The sequence below is a fragment of the Diadema antillarum genome, unplaced genomic scaffold (genome assembly GCF_040938485.1).
Source record: "Diadema antillarum isolate AM-2024a unplaced genomic scaffold, OU_Dant_1.0 seq00001664_RagTag, whole genome shotgun sequence".
Taxonomy (NCBI): Eukaryota; Metazoa; Echinodermata; class Echinoidea; order Diadematoida; family Diadematidae; genus Diadema; species Diadema antillarum.
In genome coordinates, this window is record NW_027272363.1 from 68,385 (window position 1) to 86,589 (window position 18,205).

General features: G+C 35.9%; 1 protein-coding gene across 2 annotated transcripts in view; it reads right to left on the reverse strand.

Annotated features, from left to right (window-relative positions):
• Positions 1–18,205, reverse strand: part of LOC139711515 (uncharacterized) — a 189,851-nt gene that overhangs the window by 19,120 nt on the left and 152,526 nt on the right. Inside the window, exons 1-2 of one of the 2 annotated variants that reach the window (XM_071623392.1) lie at positions 12,439–12,550; positions 308–412 (exon numbers count right to left, since the gene is read on the reverse strand). The exons of the other annotated variant lie outside the window; for it this stretch is intronic. Of the exons in view, the coding sequence (XP_071479493.1) occupies positions 308–347 (40 nt within the window). The 5' untranslated portion in view covers positions 348–412; positions 12,439–12,550. Of the gene's footprint in view, positions 1–307; positions 413–12,438; positions 12,551–18,205 lie in introns of those variants that run through there. 2 annotated transcript variants of the gene reach the window in all.

An 18,205-nucleotide genomic window follows, 5' to 3' on the forward strand; every position in this document is an offset into this window, starting at 1 on the left:
AAAGCAAATATCGCACACACCTTTTTGGGCCACAATAAAAATATCTGCTCTCGATGATACCCCTTGAATTCGTCTCGGGGCAAAGCATTATTGGGAAATGACCTCTTGGCTTGCAATTAATGATAACCGTGCCCGTCCGAGCTGTCGATATTTATTTACGATTCTCTTTATCTAACGCACAATGAAATAGAATTACTGGCAATTTATGTATTTGTGTAGCATAGCGCAATTAAGAGCCTGCGTTATTCATAATTATATCATTCGTGAAAACCGATAGAGGCGACATGCAGTATTATCGAACACATACCAAAGAGGAAGCTAATTGAAATAGCTGATGAAGTTTTCATGTTTTCAGTGCTCCAGCAGTCAGTTCAGAAATTCCTTGCTTCTGCACTGCCTGCATGTGATGTTCCTGGACATCGAAAGTATGTTGAAAGATCTGTTTTAATCTTTGTTTATTTCATCTCTGCGTTTTTCCAAATTAGACAACAAAAATTTGTACAAAGTTTACACCGTTCGACCAGGAAAACTGAACAAAGAAAAGGTTGAGTTGGAGGGGGGGGGGGGGGGAAGTGTTTATCTTACCAAGGTGCAACCATTTGAAATTATCTAACAGTAAGAATTAGGAAGAAAACATGAAGGTCAAGTTTTCGTAAAGCTGTCGTAGAACTTTTAAGACATAATTCACATGCCCATTGAGATAACTATTGTTAACAAATGTTTATTGCAACTGATTGACAAATTGCCCTACATCGACGTAAATAAGCACTGAATTGATCAGTGTTTTAGTAGTAGCCATGATAAAAAATTATGGGCGTACATACTCGAGCAGGATTCGAACCTACGACCTCCTGATCACCGTGATCACCGTGATCATGGTGATCACGGTGATTTTTTGTTGTTGTCATGGCTACTACTAAAATATTGATCAGTTCAGTGCTTATTCATGTCGATGTAGGGCAATTTGTCAATCAGTTGCAATAAAAACACCTCGACGGAAGAATTTCATGAATGTGAACAAATATTTATCCCATAAATGTTAGTACATGTACTTTGTTTCTATTAACAGTAGACATTGTATATGACATGCCTATATTGCAAGTATCAGTATTTTAATCATGAAATGAATTATTCCTAATCATTTTGCTTTTATTAGCACGATAATATCTTATTCATAACTATCTAACAGTAACCGTCGTAACGTACTACTGCACACTCAAAAAAAATATTTTGTAACTGCCTGAACTTCAAGGAGCCAAGCTCGACTAGCGTTCATACTATTTTCTTGTTCCTTATTATCCTTGCATTTTTATGTGACTGCATATTTGTTAGGATGTGCACAGGTTATCATATTGCATTAGATAATAAAATTCAAATTCAAAACAAGAATTTCATCAAATCCTGATAAGCTCACTATCAAGAGAGATGTCACATATCTTGAACCATTGCGCAAAATCGTGAATGCTCTCACTTGAACATATACTTGTATTCTCGTGTTTTTTTTTTTTAAAGATTTATGCATTCACTAATGGATTACTTTTTGTCAAGTAGATCGTGACCACGGCTTACGTCTTTTTATCGAGGGAGTGACGCTTTTCCCATTCCAAACAATCGGTACCGAAAATGCAATTACAATTTTTGATTATTTAGTTCGTTATTTAAACAATTCTAACCAAGACCTGTTCTCGATGGAGAGAATCTCTGAGACAACAAAGTTCATATGCAGTAAACCTTTGTTTGACGTCAAGACATGTCATTCTTGCAAGTAAAAAATCCAGTTCTAAAAGGAAAAAAAACACACCAAAAGCAAAGATATATAAATACAAAAAAAAAACAACAACAGCTAACATACTACCTTATGCGCAAACCATATTAAAACTGCTGCTACCGTTGCAATAACTCGTCAAAGGACAATAAGACAAATTAGCTGTGTATGTTCATTTCTTCACATATAATAGAATTGACAATCATCGTATTATTTCATTTATAAGGAAGACGTCGTATCAAGATAAAAGATACGAAAAGGCCCTCCCGCTGTAGCAATTGCAGAAGGAGCTATTAGATGGTCAATCAAGAGAGAGAGACTCATCAAACTACCACCAGGAGCCCAAAAACAAGCGGGTGCATGTCACGAGCTGGACACCCACGAGTCATGCAGCCCACGAGTCACTCAATCCACGCGTTACAAAGCCTACGAGTCGTACAGCTAGACACTAACTAAAATAGGCCCACGAACTGTAAGGTCCGCCGGCTCGATACTAAGCAAATAATGCCAATGACTTCGACACTAGGCAATTAAGGACCACGAGCTCGACACTAGGCATAAAAAGACCCACAAGAACGACATTACCTCACAGGGCTTAATACACGCAGTGTCAATCTGGTGGGTCTTTTTTTTGTGCCAAGAGTCGACCTCGTGGCTGTATACTCGTTGGCTGTGTGACTCGTGGGCTGCGCGACTTTTTTTTTCAATGTCGAGCTCTAGGTCTGTATCACTCGTGGGTGTTGGGCTCGTGGGATGGTCAAACAGCCACCAAGAGCCAAAACGAAGCAGATCGTTTGGCGAATCGAGCGATTTCATCGGTGAAACGGAATCACTGAATATTTCAGTGACTAAGATGACATAGGGTTGTTGCGTGGTGAGACTTCTCCCAGCCAATGCCAGCCAGGCCTCCTTTTTTATGACAGATATAAAAAGAATAAAAGAGGCACATGCACACCTTTAATTTTTCAATATAGTGGCACTAGAAAATTGCATTGATGCCCTCCCCCCTTTTTTTTAGCTTGGAAGCTGATGAAACCCGGAAGTAGCCCCAGAATTGTTTTTTCGCCCTCTACTTTATGAAATTCCCAGACCCACCCCTGTAGTACTAGTATATGCAGAATCAAAGCATTGTATAAGATTGAAGGTTTCCTAAAATACAAATGTTTGTTGATTTGTGTTGATTTATGATACCATCAGCATCACTTTTGCGGAGAAACGAATTTCAAAAACATTCTATACATCTTTTACTAATTTTTCTTGTAATTTTCTCCAGATTACTTGGATACCCAAAAAAATCCAAACCAATAATCATGTTGTGACCTCATTCGTCAATAATTGCTAAAGTACTGATAAGTTAAACAAACGACATTGGAATGACACCTTTCCGTCATAACTCATCATAACTTGCATGTTTCCTCACCATTGGTGATGTATTTTGCCAGTCACATTAATATAACAGAAACACGCAAGTCGTGCTGAGTCACCTATTTTCATTCCTCACACAAAATTAGTGTCTGCGACTTTTTGTTTGTTTTGCGATGCATAGTCACATAAATAGGCAGTACAAATATTTGTCTGCAATCCTTCAGAAGAGACGGGTCATCCTCTAAAAAACCCGGAACTCCTTTCGTTATTTAGGGGAACTATCCGTGAACACAGACAAGAACGGTGCAAAGTTGCACCTTTGAAGGTGCTGCCATTGTGACAATGGTATGAAAGGTGCAAAGTTCCATTCACATGTGCTGTCAGCTTGACATTGGTAAATGTGAAAAGTTATATAGGTAGCTGTAAAAGATATGTATGTGTACATGTAAAGAGAGTTAAAGGGGAAGGCTAGTAACTGATCAGTGGGAATCAGTGGAAATGCTGGGAGATGATTGTTCCAATCCTTATGGGATTCATTCAAGAGTTCATTGTATATCTATTGTTGTGTGAAAATGATTTGCTTCAGAATGGTCTCATATACAAGTAATGTGCAGTTTAATGCTTCCAGGTTAGCGTCCCTGGTCAGTGACGGAGCATTAATCTGCACATTACTTGAATATGAGACCGTTCTGAAGCAAATCATATTCACACAACAATAGATATACAATGAACTCTTGAATGAATCCCATAAGGATTGGAACAATCATCTCCCAGCATTTCCACTGATTCCCACTGATCAGTTACTAGCCTTCCCCTTTAAGGTACATAAGTATTAAGATAACTGTACATGTCCTAACAGACGATCTCCCTTCATTTTGATGCTATTCTTTATTTCCCAAGCGTTTATACAGGCTAAAGACTCCATTATGGACACCTAAAAGATAAATTGAGCCACGTTTCACACTTAAACAAAATTAGAGATATGTTAATTGATGATAAAGGTGGCCATTAGAGATAGTGAAAACAACCAATGTTGATTTTAACGCCCACCTAAAGGGCTGTTTAATAATGTGTCTCCCCTGAGAATTGATACAAAGAATATCGATTACTTTTATTTTTTTTATTTCTTGATCTGAAAATCTACTTGTTTTATTTTTCTACGTTCACATAGTGTCTACATATTATGTCGAGGTGACAGACGATGAACGAATCATAGCCTATAACAAGGAAATCATTAAAAAGAAAACGACTTAATACCGAAAATCAGAATAGAATCGGTACACAGTTTTCTGAAGTATACTATGATTGAAAACTTTATCACCGTCATCAGCCGGGGACAGCAAAGAGGAAATTAAGTATTGCTGATAATGAAAGATTTAATAATAAAGCCGTTTGTGTGTGTATGTGTGTGTGTGTATGTGTGTGTGTGTGTGTGTGTGTGTGTGTGTGTGTATGTGTACTTGCTTGAAGTCGGACATTTCTTAGTTGCTATGAACTACTGAACTACACAGAGGAATCCTAATGAAACGAGTGCCCGGGTATTTATGGTGATACAAACATGCTTATGCTGGAAAGAACACAGTGTCCCACACTGTGAAAAGCACAGTGTTAAACACAGTGTGAAATCTCCTCAAACTGTTGAATTCGATCGTTTTAATAGTGTGAACACACAGTGAGTCATTAATTCACAGTGTGAAACAAAACATTACTATATGAACACTCTGTGAAAACCACACCACAGTGTGAAATTATCTTCATACTGTTAAATTCGAGCGTTTTCACACAGACGACTATATGAACACACTGTCAACACACTGTGAGCCACTGTGTTCTTTCCAGTAGTGTATATACAAACAGGTGTCAATGATAATCACAGAGTTTAACAAATGTTTATAAATTGGCATTCTTACAGCTGATTAGACAAAACAAAACAAAATGAATGAATGAAAGCTGCTGTTAATCATTACGGAATCAAACAAATAGAATAAACTATGCATAAAATAATACGCGATGATCTGTGTCATAGAGCTAACGTTCAAGGGTCAAATTCAAAATGATTCATTACAGCACAATGCAATATAACATAATGCAAACTTATACATTGAAAAATTAACTTGACGCAAACTCTGGATACACATTCGCGCTTTACATTATAAGACAATAAAATGTCAGCCTGAACATTAAAAGGAAACCTCAGGATGATTTTCAGACGTCATACATTTGAACAACTATAGATTAGTTATACTGACTACAAAGTTTCAGGATTTACATTAAAGGAGACCTGCAGGTGATTTTCAGATTTTTACATTTGAACACCTATAAATTAGTTATACTTTGGACAGAGTTTCAGAATTTTTGATAGTTAGGGCGAAGAATAAGAATATTTTCAAAATTTAGAACAAATTGCAATGAACAAGGATGATGACATGGCAGAGTCACCATAAGAATGCATGAGTTGGGACTCAAGGAAGCAGAACAAAAGAAGAAGGCATGCATAGATTATACACAGGTGAACTCGCAAGCAAGCGGTATTGTAATGGAATTACAGTGCTACATTTCTGAAATATGTGAACCTCCTATGTCATCATCCTTGTTCAGTGTAATTTGTTTAAGGTTTTTCAAAGTATTGTTTCTCTGCTCAAGAACCAAAATTAATTCCACAAACCTATACATGGAGTTGTCGATTTCTGCACTATATGATGTAAAATTATGAAAATCGTCTGTAATGTCCCTTTAATTGAGATAGGATAAATTGCAATGAACAAGGATGATGACATGGCAGCCTCACCATGAATGCATGAGATGGAGCTCAAGGAAGCAGAACAGAAGATGGCATCCATGGATCCTACACAGGTGAATTTGTTTAGCAAGCGGTATTGTAATAGAATTACACTGCTACATTTCTGAAATATCACGAATATGTTAGGCTCCTATGTCATCAACACTGTTCAGTGTAATTTGTTTAAGATTGCTAGAGTATTAGTTTCTCTGCTCAAGGACCACAATATGTTCCACAAATCTATACCTGGAACTGTCGATTTATGAATGGAATGCCCCTTTAAATAACGTTAATGCAACAGAAAGAAAAAAAAAGAGAAAGAGTACTAGACAATGGTGTTATTTCTTGAATATAGCCATGGTACGTTATAAACCTAAGTGAGGAGGATGTGTTCGTAATCAAATTAATGCTGCCTATCATAGATGAAAGACTTGCGAGAAAATTAACCGAAACCATGATGGGCTGCGGAAGGACAGTCGAAAAGAGATGCCTGTGGTCATGACGATCTCGTGCTTCTTTATTTTCGAGTCCTCTCAGTTTTTATCCTGTGGTTTAATCATCTATTCTTTAGTATGGAAGCTAACCCAGCAGACTCATAAAAACTCTCATTTCCTGATATTGTCGTAGGCATGTTATTTGCAGAGAACAAGACAACACTTCATATCCTTTTCAACGTAAAACGGGAAAAACTGAACCCATGAAAAAACAGAAGTTATGTCAAGTGACTTAATGCGTACATGTTGTATACAAAATATAACACATATTATTTCACCATTGCTGTGAAGTATTTGTCTTCACTTTGTCAAGTTGACGTACTCCGTCATTTGAGAATTAAAAAAAGCTTCGCTCCCCTTCATAAATTTAAATAAAGATAGATTAAGCAAATTGTACGCTGACCGAGAATGTAGTTGGCTTTGAGATTTCAAGAACGCTTTCACAATGAAAATCTAAAGATGAAGTGAACAAGGAGTCATATTATTATCTTGAAAAATATTATAACTTACATTACTTACATCATAACTTAACATTCTCTTCTATCGCAATTACCCTTGTTTGGCAAGAGTTTAAGCAAAGTATAGAAAAAAAGAATAAGCTTAAAGACGCTGGATTGCAAATAATATTTCTGGCATGCGGAATTGCACTGTCCTATACGCTTACATTGTCTCTACCATCTTGTGTCTGCCATTTTGTGACAAAACGTTGCGACATGAAAAAAAGTCGTTAAATGCTTGATATATAAAAGCGTGTAAATCAAATCTGTTCGACTGGACTTTTATCAATGACTCGCATGCCAAATGTATCATATGGTTTTGTGTACATTCTGTTGGAAAAAAAAAGTGAAAATAAAGTTTGAAATTGACTGGACTTACTTGTTAAAATCACGGAGAGAACAATTTTGTGACTCGCCCGAGTCACTTCTTCCGTGTGTCACCCCCCCCCCCCCAAAAAAAAAAAAAAAATTACAGAAGGGACCCTCCTCAATGATAACTTTAAAAATAGTGAATCAATCCAAATACAATTTCAGGGTATGAAATTATAACTCATAGTCCACATCTTACAGAAAACCTAATTCGAGTTGCTGCAGTGGTCAAAGAGAAATGAGTAATTTTGTAGAGCGTGTCAGGAATCTCTTCCCTCCAAGTTCTTTTCACTGTGTTCACACAGGAATATGCAGGTCCAGGAGCATTAAGAGCTAAACTTGAAAGAATCAGACTCATGACATGCTTTACAACAATCTACACTTCTCTGTGACTGCTTAACCAAATTGAATGGGGTTTTCTGAAATATAGAGTTAAGAAGTTATATTTCAAAGGGGATGGCTAGTAACTGATCAGTGGGAATCAGTGGGAATGTTGGGAGATGATTGTTCCAATCCTTGTGGGATTCATTTAAGAGTAGATTATCCATCTATTGTTGTGTGAAAATTATTTGCATCAGATTGGTCTCTTATTCAAGTAATGTGCAGTTCATTGTTTCCAGGTTAGCATGACTGTACAGTGTCGGGGCGATCGTTAAAGGTAATAGTACTTTGAAAAACCTTTCACAAATTACAATGAACAAAGATGATGATATAGAAGCCTCACATATTTCAGAAATATAGCAGTGTCAATCCATTAACAATACCACTTGCTTGCACGTTCACCTGTGTATAATCTTTGCTTGCCTTCTTCTTTTGTTCTGCTTCCTAAGCCCCAGCTCATGCATTCTTATGTTGAGGCTGCCATGTCATCATCCTTCTTCATTGCAATTTGTTATAAATGTCGAAAACATTCTTATTCTTAATACCTAATCATTATAATTTCTGAAACTCTGTACCCAGTATAACTACTTTATATTTGTTCAAATGTAAAAATATGAAAATCATCGGGAGGTATCCTTTTTGAAGGGGAAATTCAGTCCAAACATGAGTTAGTCTGATAAGAAAGAGTAAAATATTACGAGTTCAACGGTATAATTTTGATCGGATATAAAATAAGGAGGTTATGACATTTTGAAGTTTCGCTATACTTATAAACAGTTCTTGAACGGTCAATATGAATATGCAAATGACAGAGTGAGCATGTCATTCCCTCACAACTTGCCATATAGTTAGTACATAAAATGTTGAAATTTCCCGTCTTTCAAATCCTCGTATGTCTAATTGATCACTATTCTGAAGTCATTCAACTATAGGAATGGCATTATGTTTTAGACTTCAATGACAGAGACATTGAATCTTCGTCATTATTTTCTGTACACAATCAATGGAAAATTGTGAGGGTTATGGCATGGTTACCTCATTCATTTGCATATTCGTATCCACTATGAAAGAACTGCTTTGCAGAAATTAGCGGAACTTCAAAATGTCATAACTTCCTTATTCTTTTTTGTCACACTAACTTATATTTGGATTGGATTTCCTATATGTCGGCGAGAAAAAGAATCGATAAAAAGGGTCCAGAGCCAGACTTCCTCCACGGGTGTATGCTCACCAGCCAGACAGAGCTGAAGAAGTGACTCGGAAGGGACTTGGACGAGTCAAGAAACTGTTCTTTTCGTGATTTTCACAAGTAAGTCCAGTCGAACAGATTTAATTTACACGATGCTAGCATACTTCCTGTATGAATCAAAATCTACATCGATGCTTGAAATAGGTTTTCCAGGTCAAATATCCGCAATATTAGATCAAGCGTCACATTAGGTAATTCAAATGTCAATAGGGAGATCAAATGTCCATTTAGCAAGATCAATATCCTGTAAGGTAAATAAGATGTCCATAGCCAAGTCAGTTATCCACACAATGAAAATTTTTACGTCACCTCAGGTCAACGAAAACATATCACGTCATTCATATGTGATTCAGATGCCACGTAAGTAACTTAGATATCATTTGACTCCAAAACACAGCAAAGATATATTACTAAAGAATATAACATCCTGATGAACATTATCAGGCGCAGACAAATGCGTTTTTATTCAGGGACAATCTGTCATGACTTTATCAAAACAAAGCGAGTCTCACTCATTTTTTCCCTTTTTCTGAAGAACACTGTTTTGTTTTCAGTGAATTCAAAAGAGTGATGAAACATTATCTAGAAATGTGAAACTTGAGAAGCAATTTTGCTTTTGCAGTAAAATGGCAGGTAAATATCTATGAATTGCAAGAAAATGAACAAAAGAAGCAAAATAAGTATCACATTTTCATGTGGTGATGTAAAAGAGTTAAGAATGATTCTCAAGAATGGTGACTTCCTGTATTTTTTTTTACCATGGAAGTAAATAGTCCGAACCTGAAAAGTTCTATTCTTAAAAACTATGAATTATTCGATGGAATTCCGATCATAAGATCTTCAAATGTTCTCTTTTTTGGTAAATTTTTGTAGGTGTGCAAAGATTTAAATGAATTTCATATTTCTTGTCACCGTAGTCTGGCGTTTGATGTATGGTGCTCTGTAAGCACAAGAACATAGGTTTTCCGAGTCAAATTCTGTACCGAAGCAAGTATGATAGTCACTCTAATGTCCTTAGGGGAATCAAATGTCCAAATAGGTACATGAGTAGTCCACAGCCAAGTCAAATGTCCACACAATAGAAATTCTCTCATCACAGGTCAATGAGAGTATCATGTCGGTCATAGGTAATTCAAATGTGACACAGGTAATTCAAATATCCTTTGACTCGAAAACACGATGATAAGCAATTATTATTGTATTATGGAGACTATGACAGCATTATGGAAAGACAATTTAAATGACATCACAGAAATAACTTAGTTTCTCTTTTGATTGATTTTCAATTTCATCTCTGAAAACACTATTTTTCAGGATATGCAAAAGCAGGTCCGTCGAAGTGAATGTTATTAGGTATGAATTGTACTTTTTAGCCGAAACAGAAAGGGCGAGGGAGAAAAATGGGGAAGAGAAATGAGAAGAGGGAGGGAGAAAAAAGAGTATAAAAAAAAGAAGAAGAAGAGAGAAGATAAGATGGTCATAAATGATAAAGGGTAATAGGCCCTTCTGAAACCGTTCCACCTTCAAATTCCGTCCGGCAAGCCTGAAAGGACGGTGAAACGTTTTTTAGAAAACTGAAACTTTACATTTGTTTTTGAACTGCAGAACAATCGCAGCAAAGGGAGTACAAGAGAGACCGTTCTGTATATAAACTACTTTTTTTCTATCTATGAGATGCAAAATATCACCAGAAACAGTCTCTAGAAATATGACATCCGCTATGTTTTAGACAATAAAAGTGAATAGTCTCAAACCAGAAAATGTCATTCTTTAGTATGAAATAATAAATTGCACGTAAGGAAGCCACACTACTATCATGATATTCATTTAAGTTTAGCTATATTGATTTTTTAACGCAATTTTACAACAGGTTCAATAAAAATCTTTTTTTAAATCTTGACACCGTGTGGACCCGTGTTTGTGTGTGTGGTAGGTTTTATATGGTTTAAATAAGCCATGTAAGCAGTTTTTAAGACTGTGGACATTTGAAATCACTATGTCAGATTTGATCTCCCTAATGGGACATTGCTTAGTCATTTGGATACTTGTTTGGCTATGCGACATTTGAACTGCCTAGTCTGATATTTGACATGTGCTACATTGACATTCCATACCTACATGGACAATTGAACTGCCTTTTGCTAACCGTATTGTATTGTTGACATTACATTCATCTCTCTTACAATGCACATGAACATTTGAAATGCCTATATCAATAATGGCTTTGAGCCAGTGGACATTTCACTTTGAAAACATGTCCTAAACAATACAATTACATATGTGAAATAATGATTTTGTGATTCAAGAAAGCACTATCTAGAAGGGAATGGACATTATCATTTTGATAACATTATTCGACATTGATTTCCCTAATGTAGCATTGTTCTATGTAATATTTTGCTATGCAACATTTGTAACAACTCCCCTTCTAAACCAACCTTATCAACGTAATGTATGATTAACCCTGGAAGACAGTGCTTCGGATTTACCAGTAATAAAAGAATAGGCGTATCCAACAAGAAATAATACAATTCACATGTGTTCACTCAATCTTTAAAGGCATCAGAGATGTCAATACAAAGAATATTCCAAAGCCCTATGCATTAACTTGCCCTCAGAAATCGAACTTAAAGTGCATTCAATATAGATTGCCGGATAACAAAAAAGGAAAAAAAAAAAACTTAAGCGGGGATTCCTAATTGACGATGGTAGACTGATCCTTCACGTACTGAACCTCATTTGAGGCTGGACATGATTTCTTCTGAATTTAGAGAATTTCACTCACTCAATTGTAGATATATTCATTATGTACACATAAACATGTTGTGTCTCTTTAAATTGATAAAAGAACATTATTTGTGTAAAGTAGTCGATGTATTTTGTTTCATTATTTTGTTAGATGAAAATAAATGGTAATTGAATTCAATTGCATTGAGAAACAAGAAAAAAAACGTTATAGAAGTACAAGTCGGTTCACTTTGCGGCTTATCTTTGAAATACTTGACATACTTTTGCATTCTTTTATATTTGTATGAACTTTTGTATTCCTTTATTGGATATGCTGATTCGGTAAATCGTTCGCAAATGTGCAAATACCTGTATACATTGTCTTATAACTCTCGCTTAAACAATTGGCTCGCTCCTTTATCTCCCTGCCCGTTTATTCTCTTTGCACCCAAACAAAACAAAACAGACGTGTAGGTTGTATTAATGTCATATCTTTCCCACTACATGTAATTATTTTGTTTATTTAGTTTTATTGTTACGGAAGAAAATCTTCCCATCATTACGTTCCCTGCTAGGTTGAACGATCCTCACGATCAACACTTGAAAAATCTTAGTTTGTCGTTGGCAAGAAATTTTCAGGCTACACAAGTCCTCGGCATGCTTAAATCACGCGCACCCAACTCCCAGCACAACTGCTATTATGTTCATGCTTTCCACACATAATGATGTATACGGTTTCGCTAAGAAATCAGCTTATATGACCAACAGGCACGGAAGGACCAGGGAAATTTTGTATGAAATTAAGTACTGACCTTCAGAGAGTCGTTCAGGATATCTTCTTCTTGAGGGCGAATCTTTTAATCTAAACTTTACTTCAATTTACAAGTGAAATCAACAATGTAGCCATTCAAGCGAAAACGTTTGCACCACCACCAGAACAAGAAGGACTTACAATAGGTAGACTACCGGCTTACACAGTCCGGATGGTCCGCGCTATTGCGCATGCTCGTACGGAAACTGTTGCCACACTGGCTGCTGTGTATACAACGGCAGGGGTGAGGCTGTACATGTACTTGAAAATGCAAACTGTAAAGCATATAGAAGGACGTCCGAAGGGGGATTTCCCCTATGACGTATTTTCCCCTCAGTGCTCTTTGTTTTTTTTTTCTCCCGCTCCTCCCCTCTCTTTATATATATATATATACTAGGTGTTTCAAAAAACATTTCCCACTTTTGATTCTTAATAATTCATAAACTATATATCAGATAACACTGTCATTGATATGAGTAATAGCTGAATAGTGTACAATTTGGTTTAAGGTGGTTTGAATATGAAAACATAAATCAGTTTCATGAAATCCATGATTTATTTCACAGTTAGGTTCCAGATTTTGCTCTATTTTCAACCCTCTGTACAAAATTTCACTGGGTGTGTATGGGAGTGTGTGGTTAACACCCTGACAATGGTCCTAAACAATGGTTAGGGTTTGAATGCTTCGTTATTTATTCATGAGAAATTCCACTATCACAACTAGTCTTTATTCAGCCTCTGGCAGTATCTGTGTAAAGTCAAACGCCCGCCGATACTGTCGTTGGGTCTCGACAGTGCTCTCCCTACTTCTGAAAAACGAAATTACAATGAATACCTTCTGTTCTATCGTAAACATGGTGACAGGAAGCAAAGAAAATCAATTAGAGTATACACTTGTGTAAATGGCGCCTTAAATAAATCTACTGTGAAACATATCGCCCCAATGATAAATGCTGCTGAACTTTTTACCAAAAAATGATTTCTTTTTATCAAAAAGCGAAAATTTTTCAGACTATTTAATTAGTAGACAGTTGTATTAAAATGAGGAACTTTAGATCATTTATGCTTATTTATATCCCAAATTTAGCGATATGTGAAGCAAAAATTGAAAATGATTGCCAGCTGGAACGGAATGTGGTGTTTGCAAGCACATGGAAACATGTGCTTACTTTTTCCATGTGCATGCAGTTTACCCTTTACCGTGCATGAATCCAGACTAGCAGTGCCCAGGGCAATCCACATGAATTATTGATTAAGCATTCATGTGCCTGGGAGCACGAGACTGACGCCTAGTCAACAGGTGGTTCAGGCATGTCTGTTGTTCAGGGCCATTGTCAGCACACACTCACATACACATCATTGGTTCCTGTGCAAAGTTCATTTTTGTACAGAGGGTTAAAATTTGACCAAAATCTGAAACCTTACTTCAAAATCAATCTTAGATTTAATGAAACTGATTTATGCTTTCACATTCAAATTATCTTCAACCAAATTGTACACTATTCAGCTATTATTCATATCAATGACAGTTTTATCGGATGAATAGTTTTTGAGCTATTAATGATCAAAAGTGGGAAATGTTTTTTGAAACACCTAGTATATATATATACAAATATATATATATATATATATATATATATATATATATATATATGTATATGTAAACGAGAGTAAGGAGGCGGTAGACGTTATACAGTGTACGTATACAGTGTACGTATGACTAAATACGCTTTAGTCATACGTACACTGTATTTGTAAATGCTTATATTTTGTATACTTGTCTGTGATTGTATATCTGCAAGTTATATTATGCAAGATTGATGCATATATACACTCCCACCTGTGTAATTATTCCATGCCGTCACATTATTACACACTCATTCCCGGTTAAGAACGCTACTTATGTGCTCTTTTTGTGTGTACCTATGTTCCGCTTATTCATACATACACTCCTTGATTTAATAAATATTATGATTTCATTAATTGCCGTTATTGTTTATATGGTTGCCTGCTTTGTCATACGCGAGGAGTTTCACATGACTGTGTAATTGTGCGCACACTTCCGTTACCATTGTGTGTGTGCAGATGTTTAGTCATACGTACACTGTATTTGTAAATGCTTATATTTTGTATGCTTGTTTGTGATTGTATATCTGCAAGTTATATTATGCATGATTGATGCATATATACACTCCCACCTGTGTAATTATTCCCTGCCGTCTCTGCCTCTTTCACTGTAGTTATCAGTTCCGCTATTGTTTTGATCATCATTATTATTTTCTATTTGTGTATATGATATCCATGTTTTTGTATCTTGTCCCCAGTCTTGACAAAGGGCAGGAAGCCCAAAAGCTTGAGTAAAATCATTTGTGAGAATTAAACAACGTCTACCGCCTCCTTACTCTCGTTTACATACACACTCCAAAAAGATGCGACGACCCAGGGGTTCATCATTAGCTGAAGACACACGACTCACACTTATATATATGTATATATATATATATATATATATATATATATACATATTTTTTATAAACCCAGTCAGTAAGTTTTTTTTTTTTTTCCTGGTTGCAAATTGATACATTTAGTCTCATTCCTCATTTTCTCATTTTTCTGAACAGTTCTGTTCTGTATGATTTTACGACCTATTGTGCTATGTTAATGTTATTTTTTTGTGAATGTTACCTCGTACGTATGTGTTTGCAGGGTCCCCTGGAAAACAGTACTTGATTACTGACGGGGCTACACTGTATAAATAAAACGAAATAATGATAATAATAATAATAATAATAATAATAATAATAATAATAATAATAATAATAATATATATATATATAAAACATATTCTTACATACATGTAACTAAATATCATATTCAATTCGTTTATTCATCATCTCATTTTTAGATAAAACAATACAAAAGTATTCAATTTCACAACAGAGAACAGAAAAAATAATAAATCATTTACATATATCAGTGAAAATGAAAAAAAGAAGAGAACTTGAATAAAGCCAAAAAGCCCTGTACAGTGATTTCCCTTACGTACGAGTATGCACAAAACAATGGATTTTTAAAGTATAAAGTGTAGACATGGACAGAAAACCAACAAATACAACACAACATAACAAAACAAACAAACGAAACTTAAGACAAATGATATGAATGATGGATTGACTATGTGTGATTTGCTAGAAGGTATATTTTACAAAATTTCTTAAATAAGGACCGAATAGGCTAATTGCGTGAACAAACATCTGTAGGAATCGAATACCAGATTAATGGAAATTGGTGACGTACGGAGTTTGAAACCAGATTTGTTTTTACTACCAACATTATGGAATCTATTGCAATTTCGTGTTGTATTTTTGAATTTCGTTATCGATGCAAGACATACATGTATCATGAGGTAAGATATTTTTGAAATAAAAAAATCCCAAAATAGCGGTATTATAAATATACAAATCAAATATATTCAAAGTATTAAATTTACGAAAAAGAGAAGCCGAATGAGCAAGGTAATGACCACCATTACATATACGTAGTGATTCTTTTCTGCAACGTATGTAAAACTTCTAGCTTTATTTTATCATATTTACCCCATACAGTTATACAATGATTAAAATACGAAAGCATGAATGTACTATAAATATAAGCACTACTTTTGTCTAGCCTATACATTACCATATTCGCACTAACTACCATCGAGCATCAAAGCAAACTTTGATTGTTTGCGATTCTACGGGCTGAGGGATGACGTCATGTCCACATGTTGATCACATGAATGGGAATTGAGATTATACACGCAACTGCACAGGACGGCAGATCATGGTTATAATATAAATGTGCATACTACGAATCTGCTGGTGATCAAAACGTGTCAGGTCATATTAGGTGAATTTACTATCTGAACTTGTTCTAACTTTGGACAAAACAACAAGAAGTAAACGAAAAACCCAACATGATATAAGTGTCCGAGGAGTTAAAGGCACAAGTCGAGATAGATGTGCCACTTCAGTCGCCAGCATTTCCTACAACTCTGCACATTGTAGCAAATCTTCGGGGGGGGGGGGGGAGGGGAGGGGGTCATCCCCCACTGGCCATTTCTGTCACAAAAAAACATGTTTTATTAGTGGAAAAATGAGGAAAGAAATTGGAATTTCATCGGCATTTCAACCCAAGACCTCTAGATTGCTAGCCCGGTGCTCTCCCTACTGAGCTATAGAAAGCCCTAGTTCAGAAAACCTTAATTCTCACTGCTCTAATGTTCAGAAGCTTTAGCAGTGTGTTTGTGTGTGACCCATACGCGCACAATTGAACCTGACATAAACCCAAAGGATAATTGAACTTGGGCAAAGTGTAATTGGCTAATTGCTTTAAAGGAATATCTAGAAATAAATTTAAGTCTTGATTTGACATCTGTTTGAGTTTGGTTTGATTCAGTTTGTTTCTGCATTTTAAAAAATACGAATTCGAACTCAAATTCCAAATTTGCTGTCATGAATGTACATTCATTTAGATACAATTTATCAACTACGTGCATGTGTATAAATTGGATTGACCAGATTAGTGGATAAGTATTTATTTGTTAAAGCTACAGTACATTCATGTGAAAGGAAAGACATCACACAGTCCAGTGCGTTGCCTACATAGTATATTCAGCTATTGATGCAATGCAGCAGAAGATGCTAGGAGTACCTGGTATATATTTAAAGGGACATTCCAGACGATTTTCATGATTTTACACACATAAATCGACAAATCCATGTATGGATTGTGGAATTTATTGTGGTTCTTGAGGAGAGAAACAATACTTTGAAAACCCTTAAACAAATTACACTGAACAAGGATGATGACATAGGAGGTTCACATATTTTAGAAACTGTACCAGTGTAATTCCATTACAATATCGCTTGCTTGCGAGTTAACCTGTGTATAATCTATGCAAGCCTTCTTCTTTTGTTCTGCTTCCTTGAGCCCCAACTTGTGCATTCTTATGGTGACTCTGCCATATCATCATCATTGTTCATTGCAATTTGTCCTAATTTTTGAAAACATTCTTATTCTTCATCCCAATTATCATAAATTCTGAAACCCTGTCCTCAGTATAACTAATTTATGGTTGTTCAAATGTTTTTAAAAAAATGAAAATCATTCGGAGGTCTCCTTTAAGTACAACACTGCTGAGGGGAAATTCCTTTCAGACACATAATATGAGTGTATATGTGTAACCTTGTGTACATAACCCTTCCTGCTGTCGTATTGTGTTTGTGTATGAACACACTGAGAGTCAACATATCAATAATACACCGTACAATACATATTTGATTTTTAGTGTGTCGCTAGGTGGGTTTTTGTGTTAGCTATTTTTAGGAATGATGCCATGCACATTGGTGAGTCCAGGTATGTGAAAAGGTCTGGAACTTAAGTATGTCGCGCGAGGTTGGAGATAATTACAGAACATGAAAGGATGGTTGAAGCAAGGAGGTTCGAGAAATGAAGTCACAACAGTCTTATTCGCTTTGATCCTATGCTGGAATCCGCCACTCAAAAATATGAAAGTATGTGTCAAACTGGATGTGCCCCCCCCCCCCCCCCGATCCTTATAAGAAGAAAATGAATTCACGTCTCATTGCATAATGTCCAGCCACTGTCTAAGGAAGATTATGTCTTTATGATGGTAATTACTTTTCGCTATCCCTACTTACAAACGATGGGCGGTAGACAATGGTTAAGGCACGGGGATGCGCGAATAAAGATTGCTCAAATAA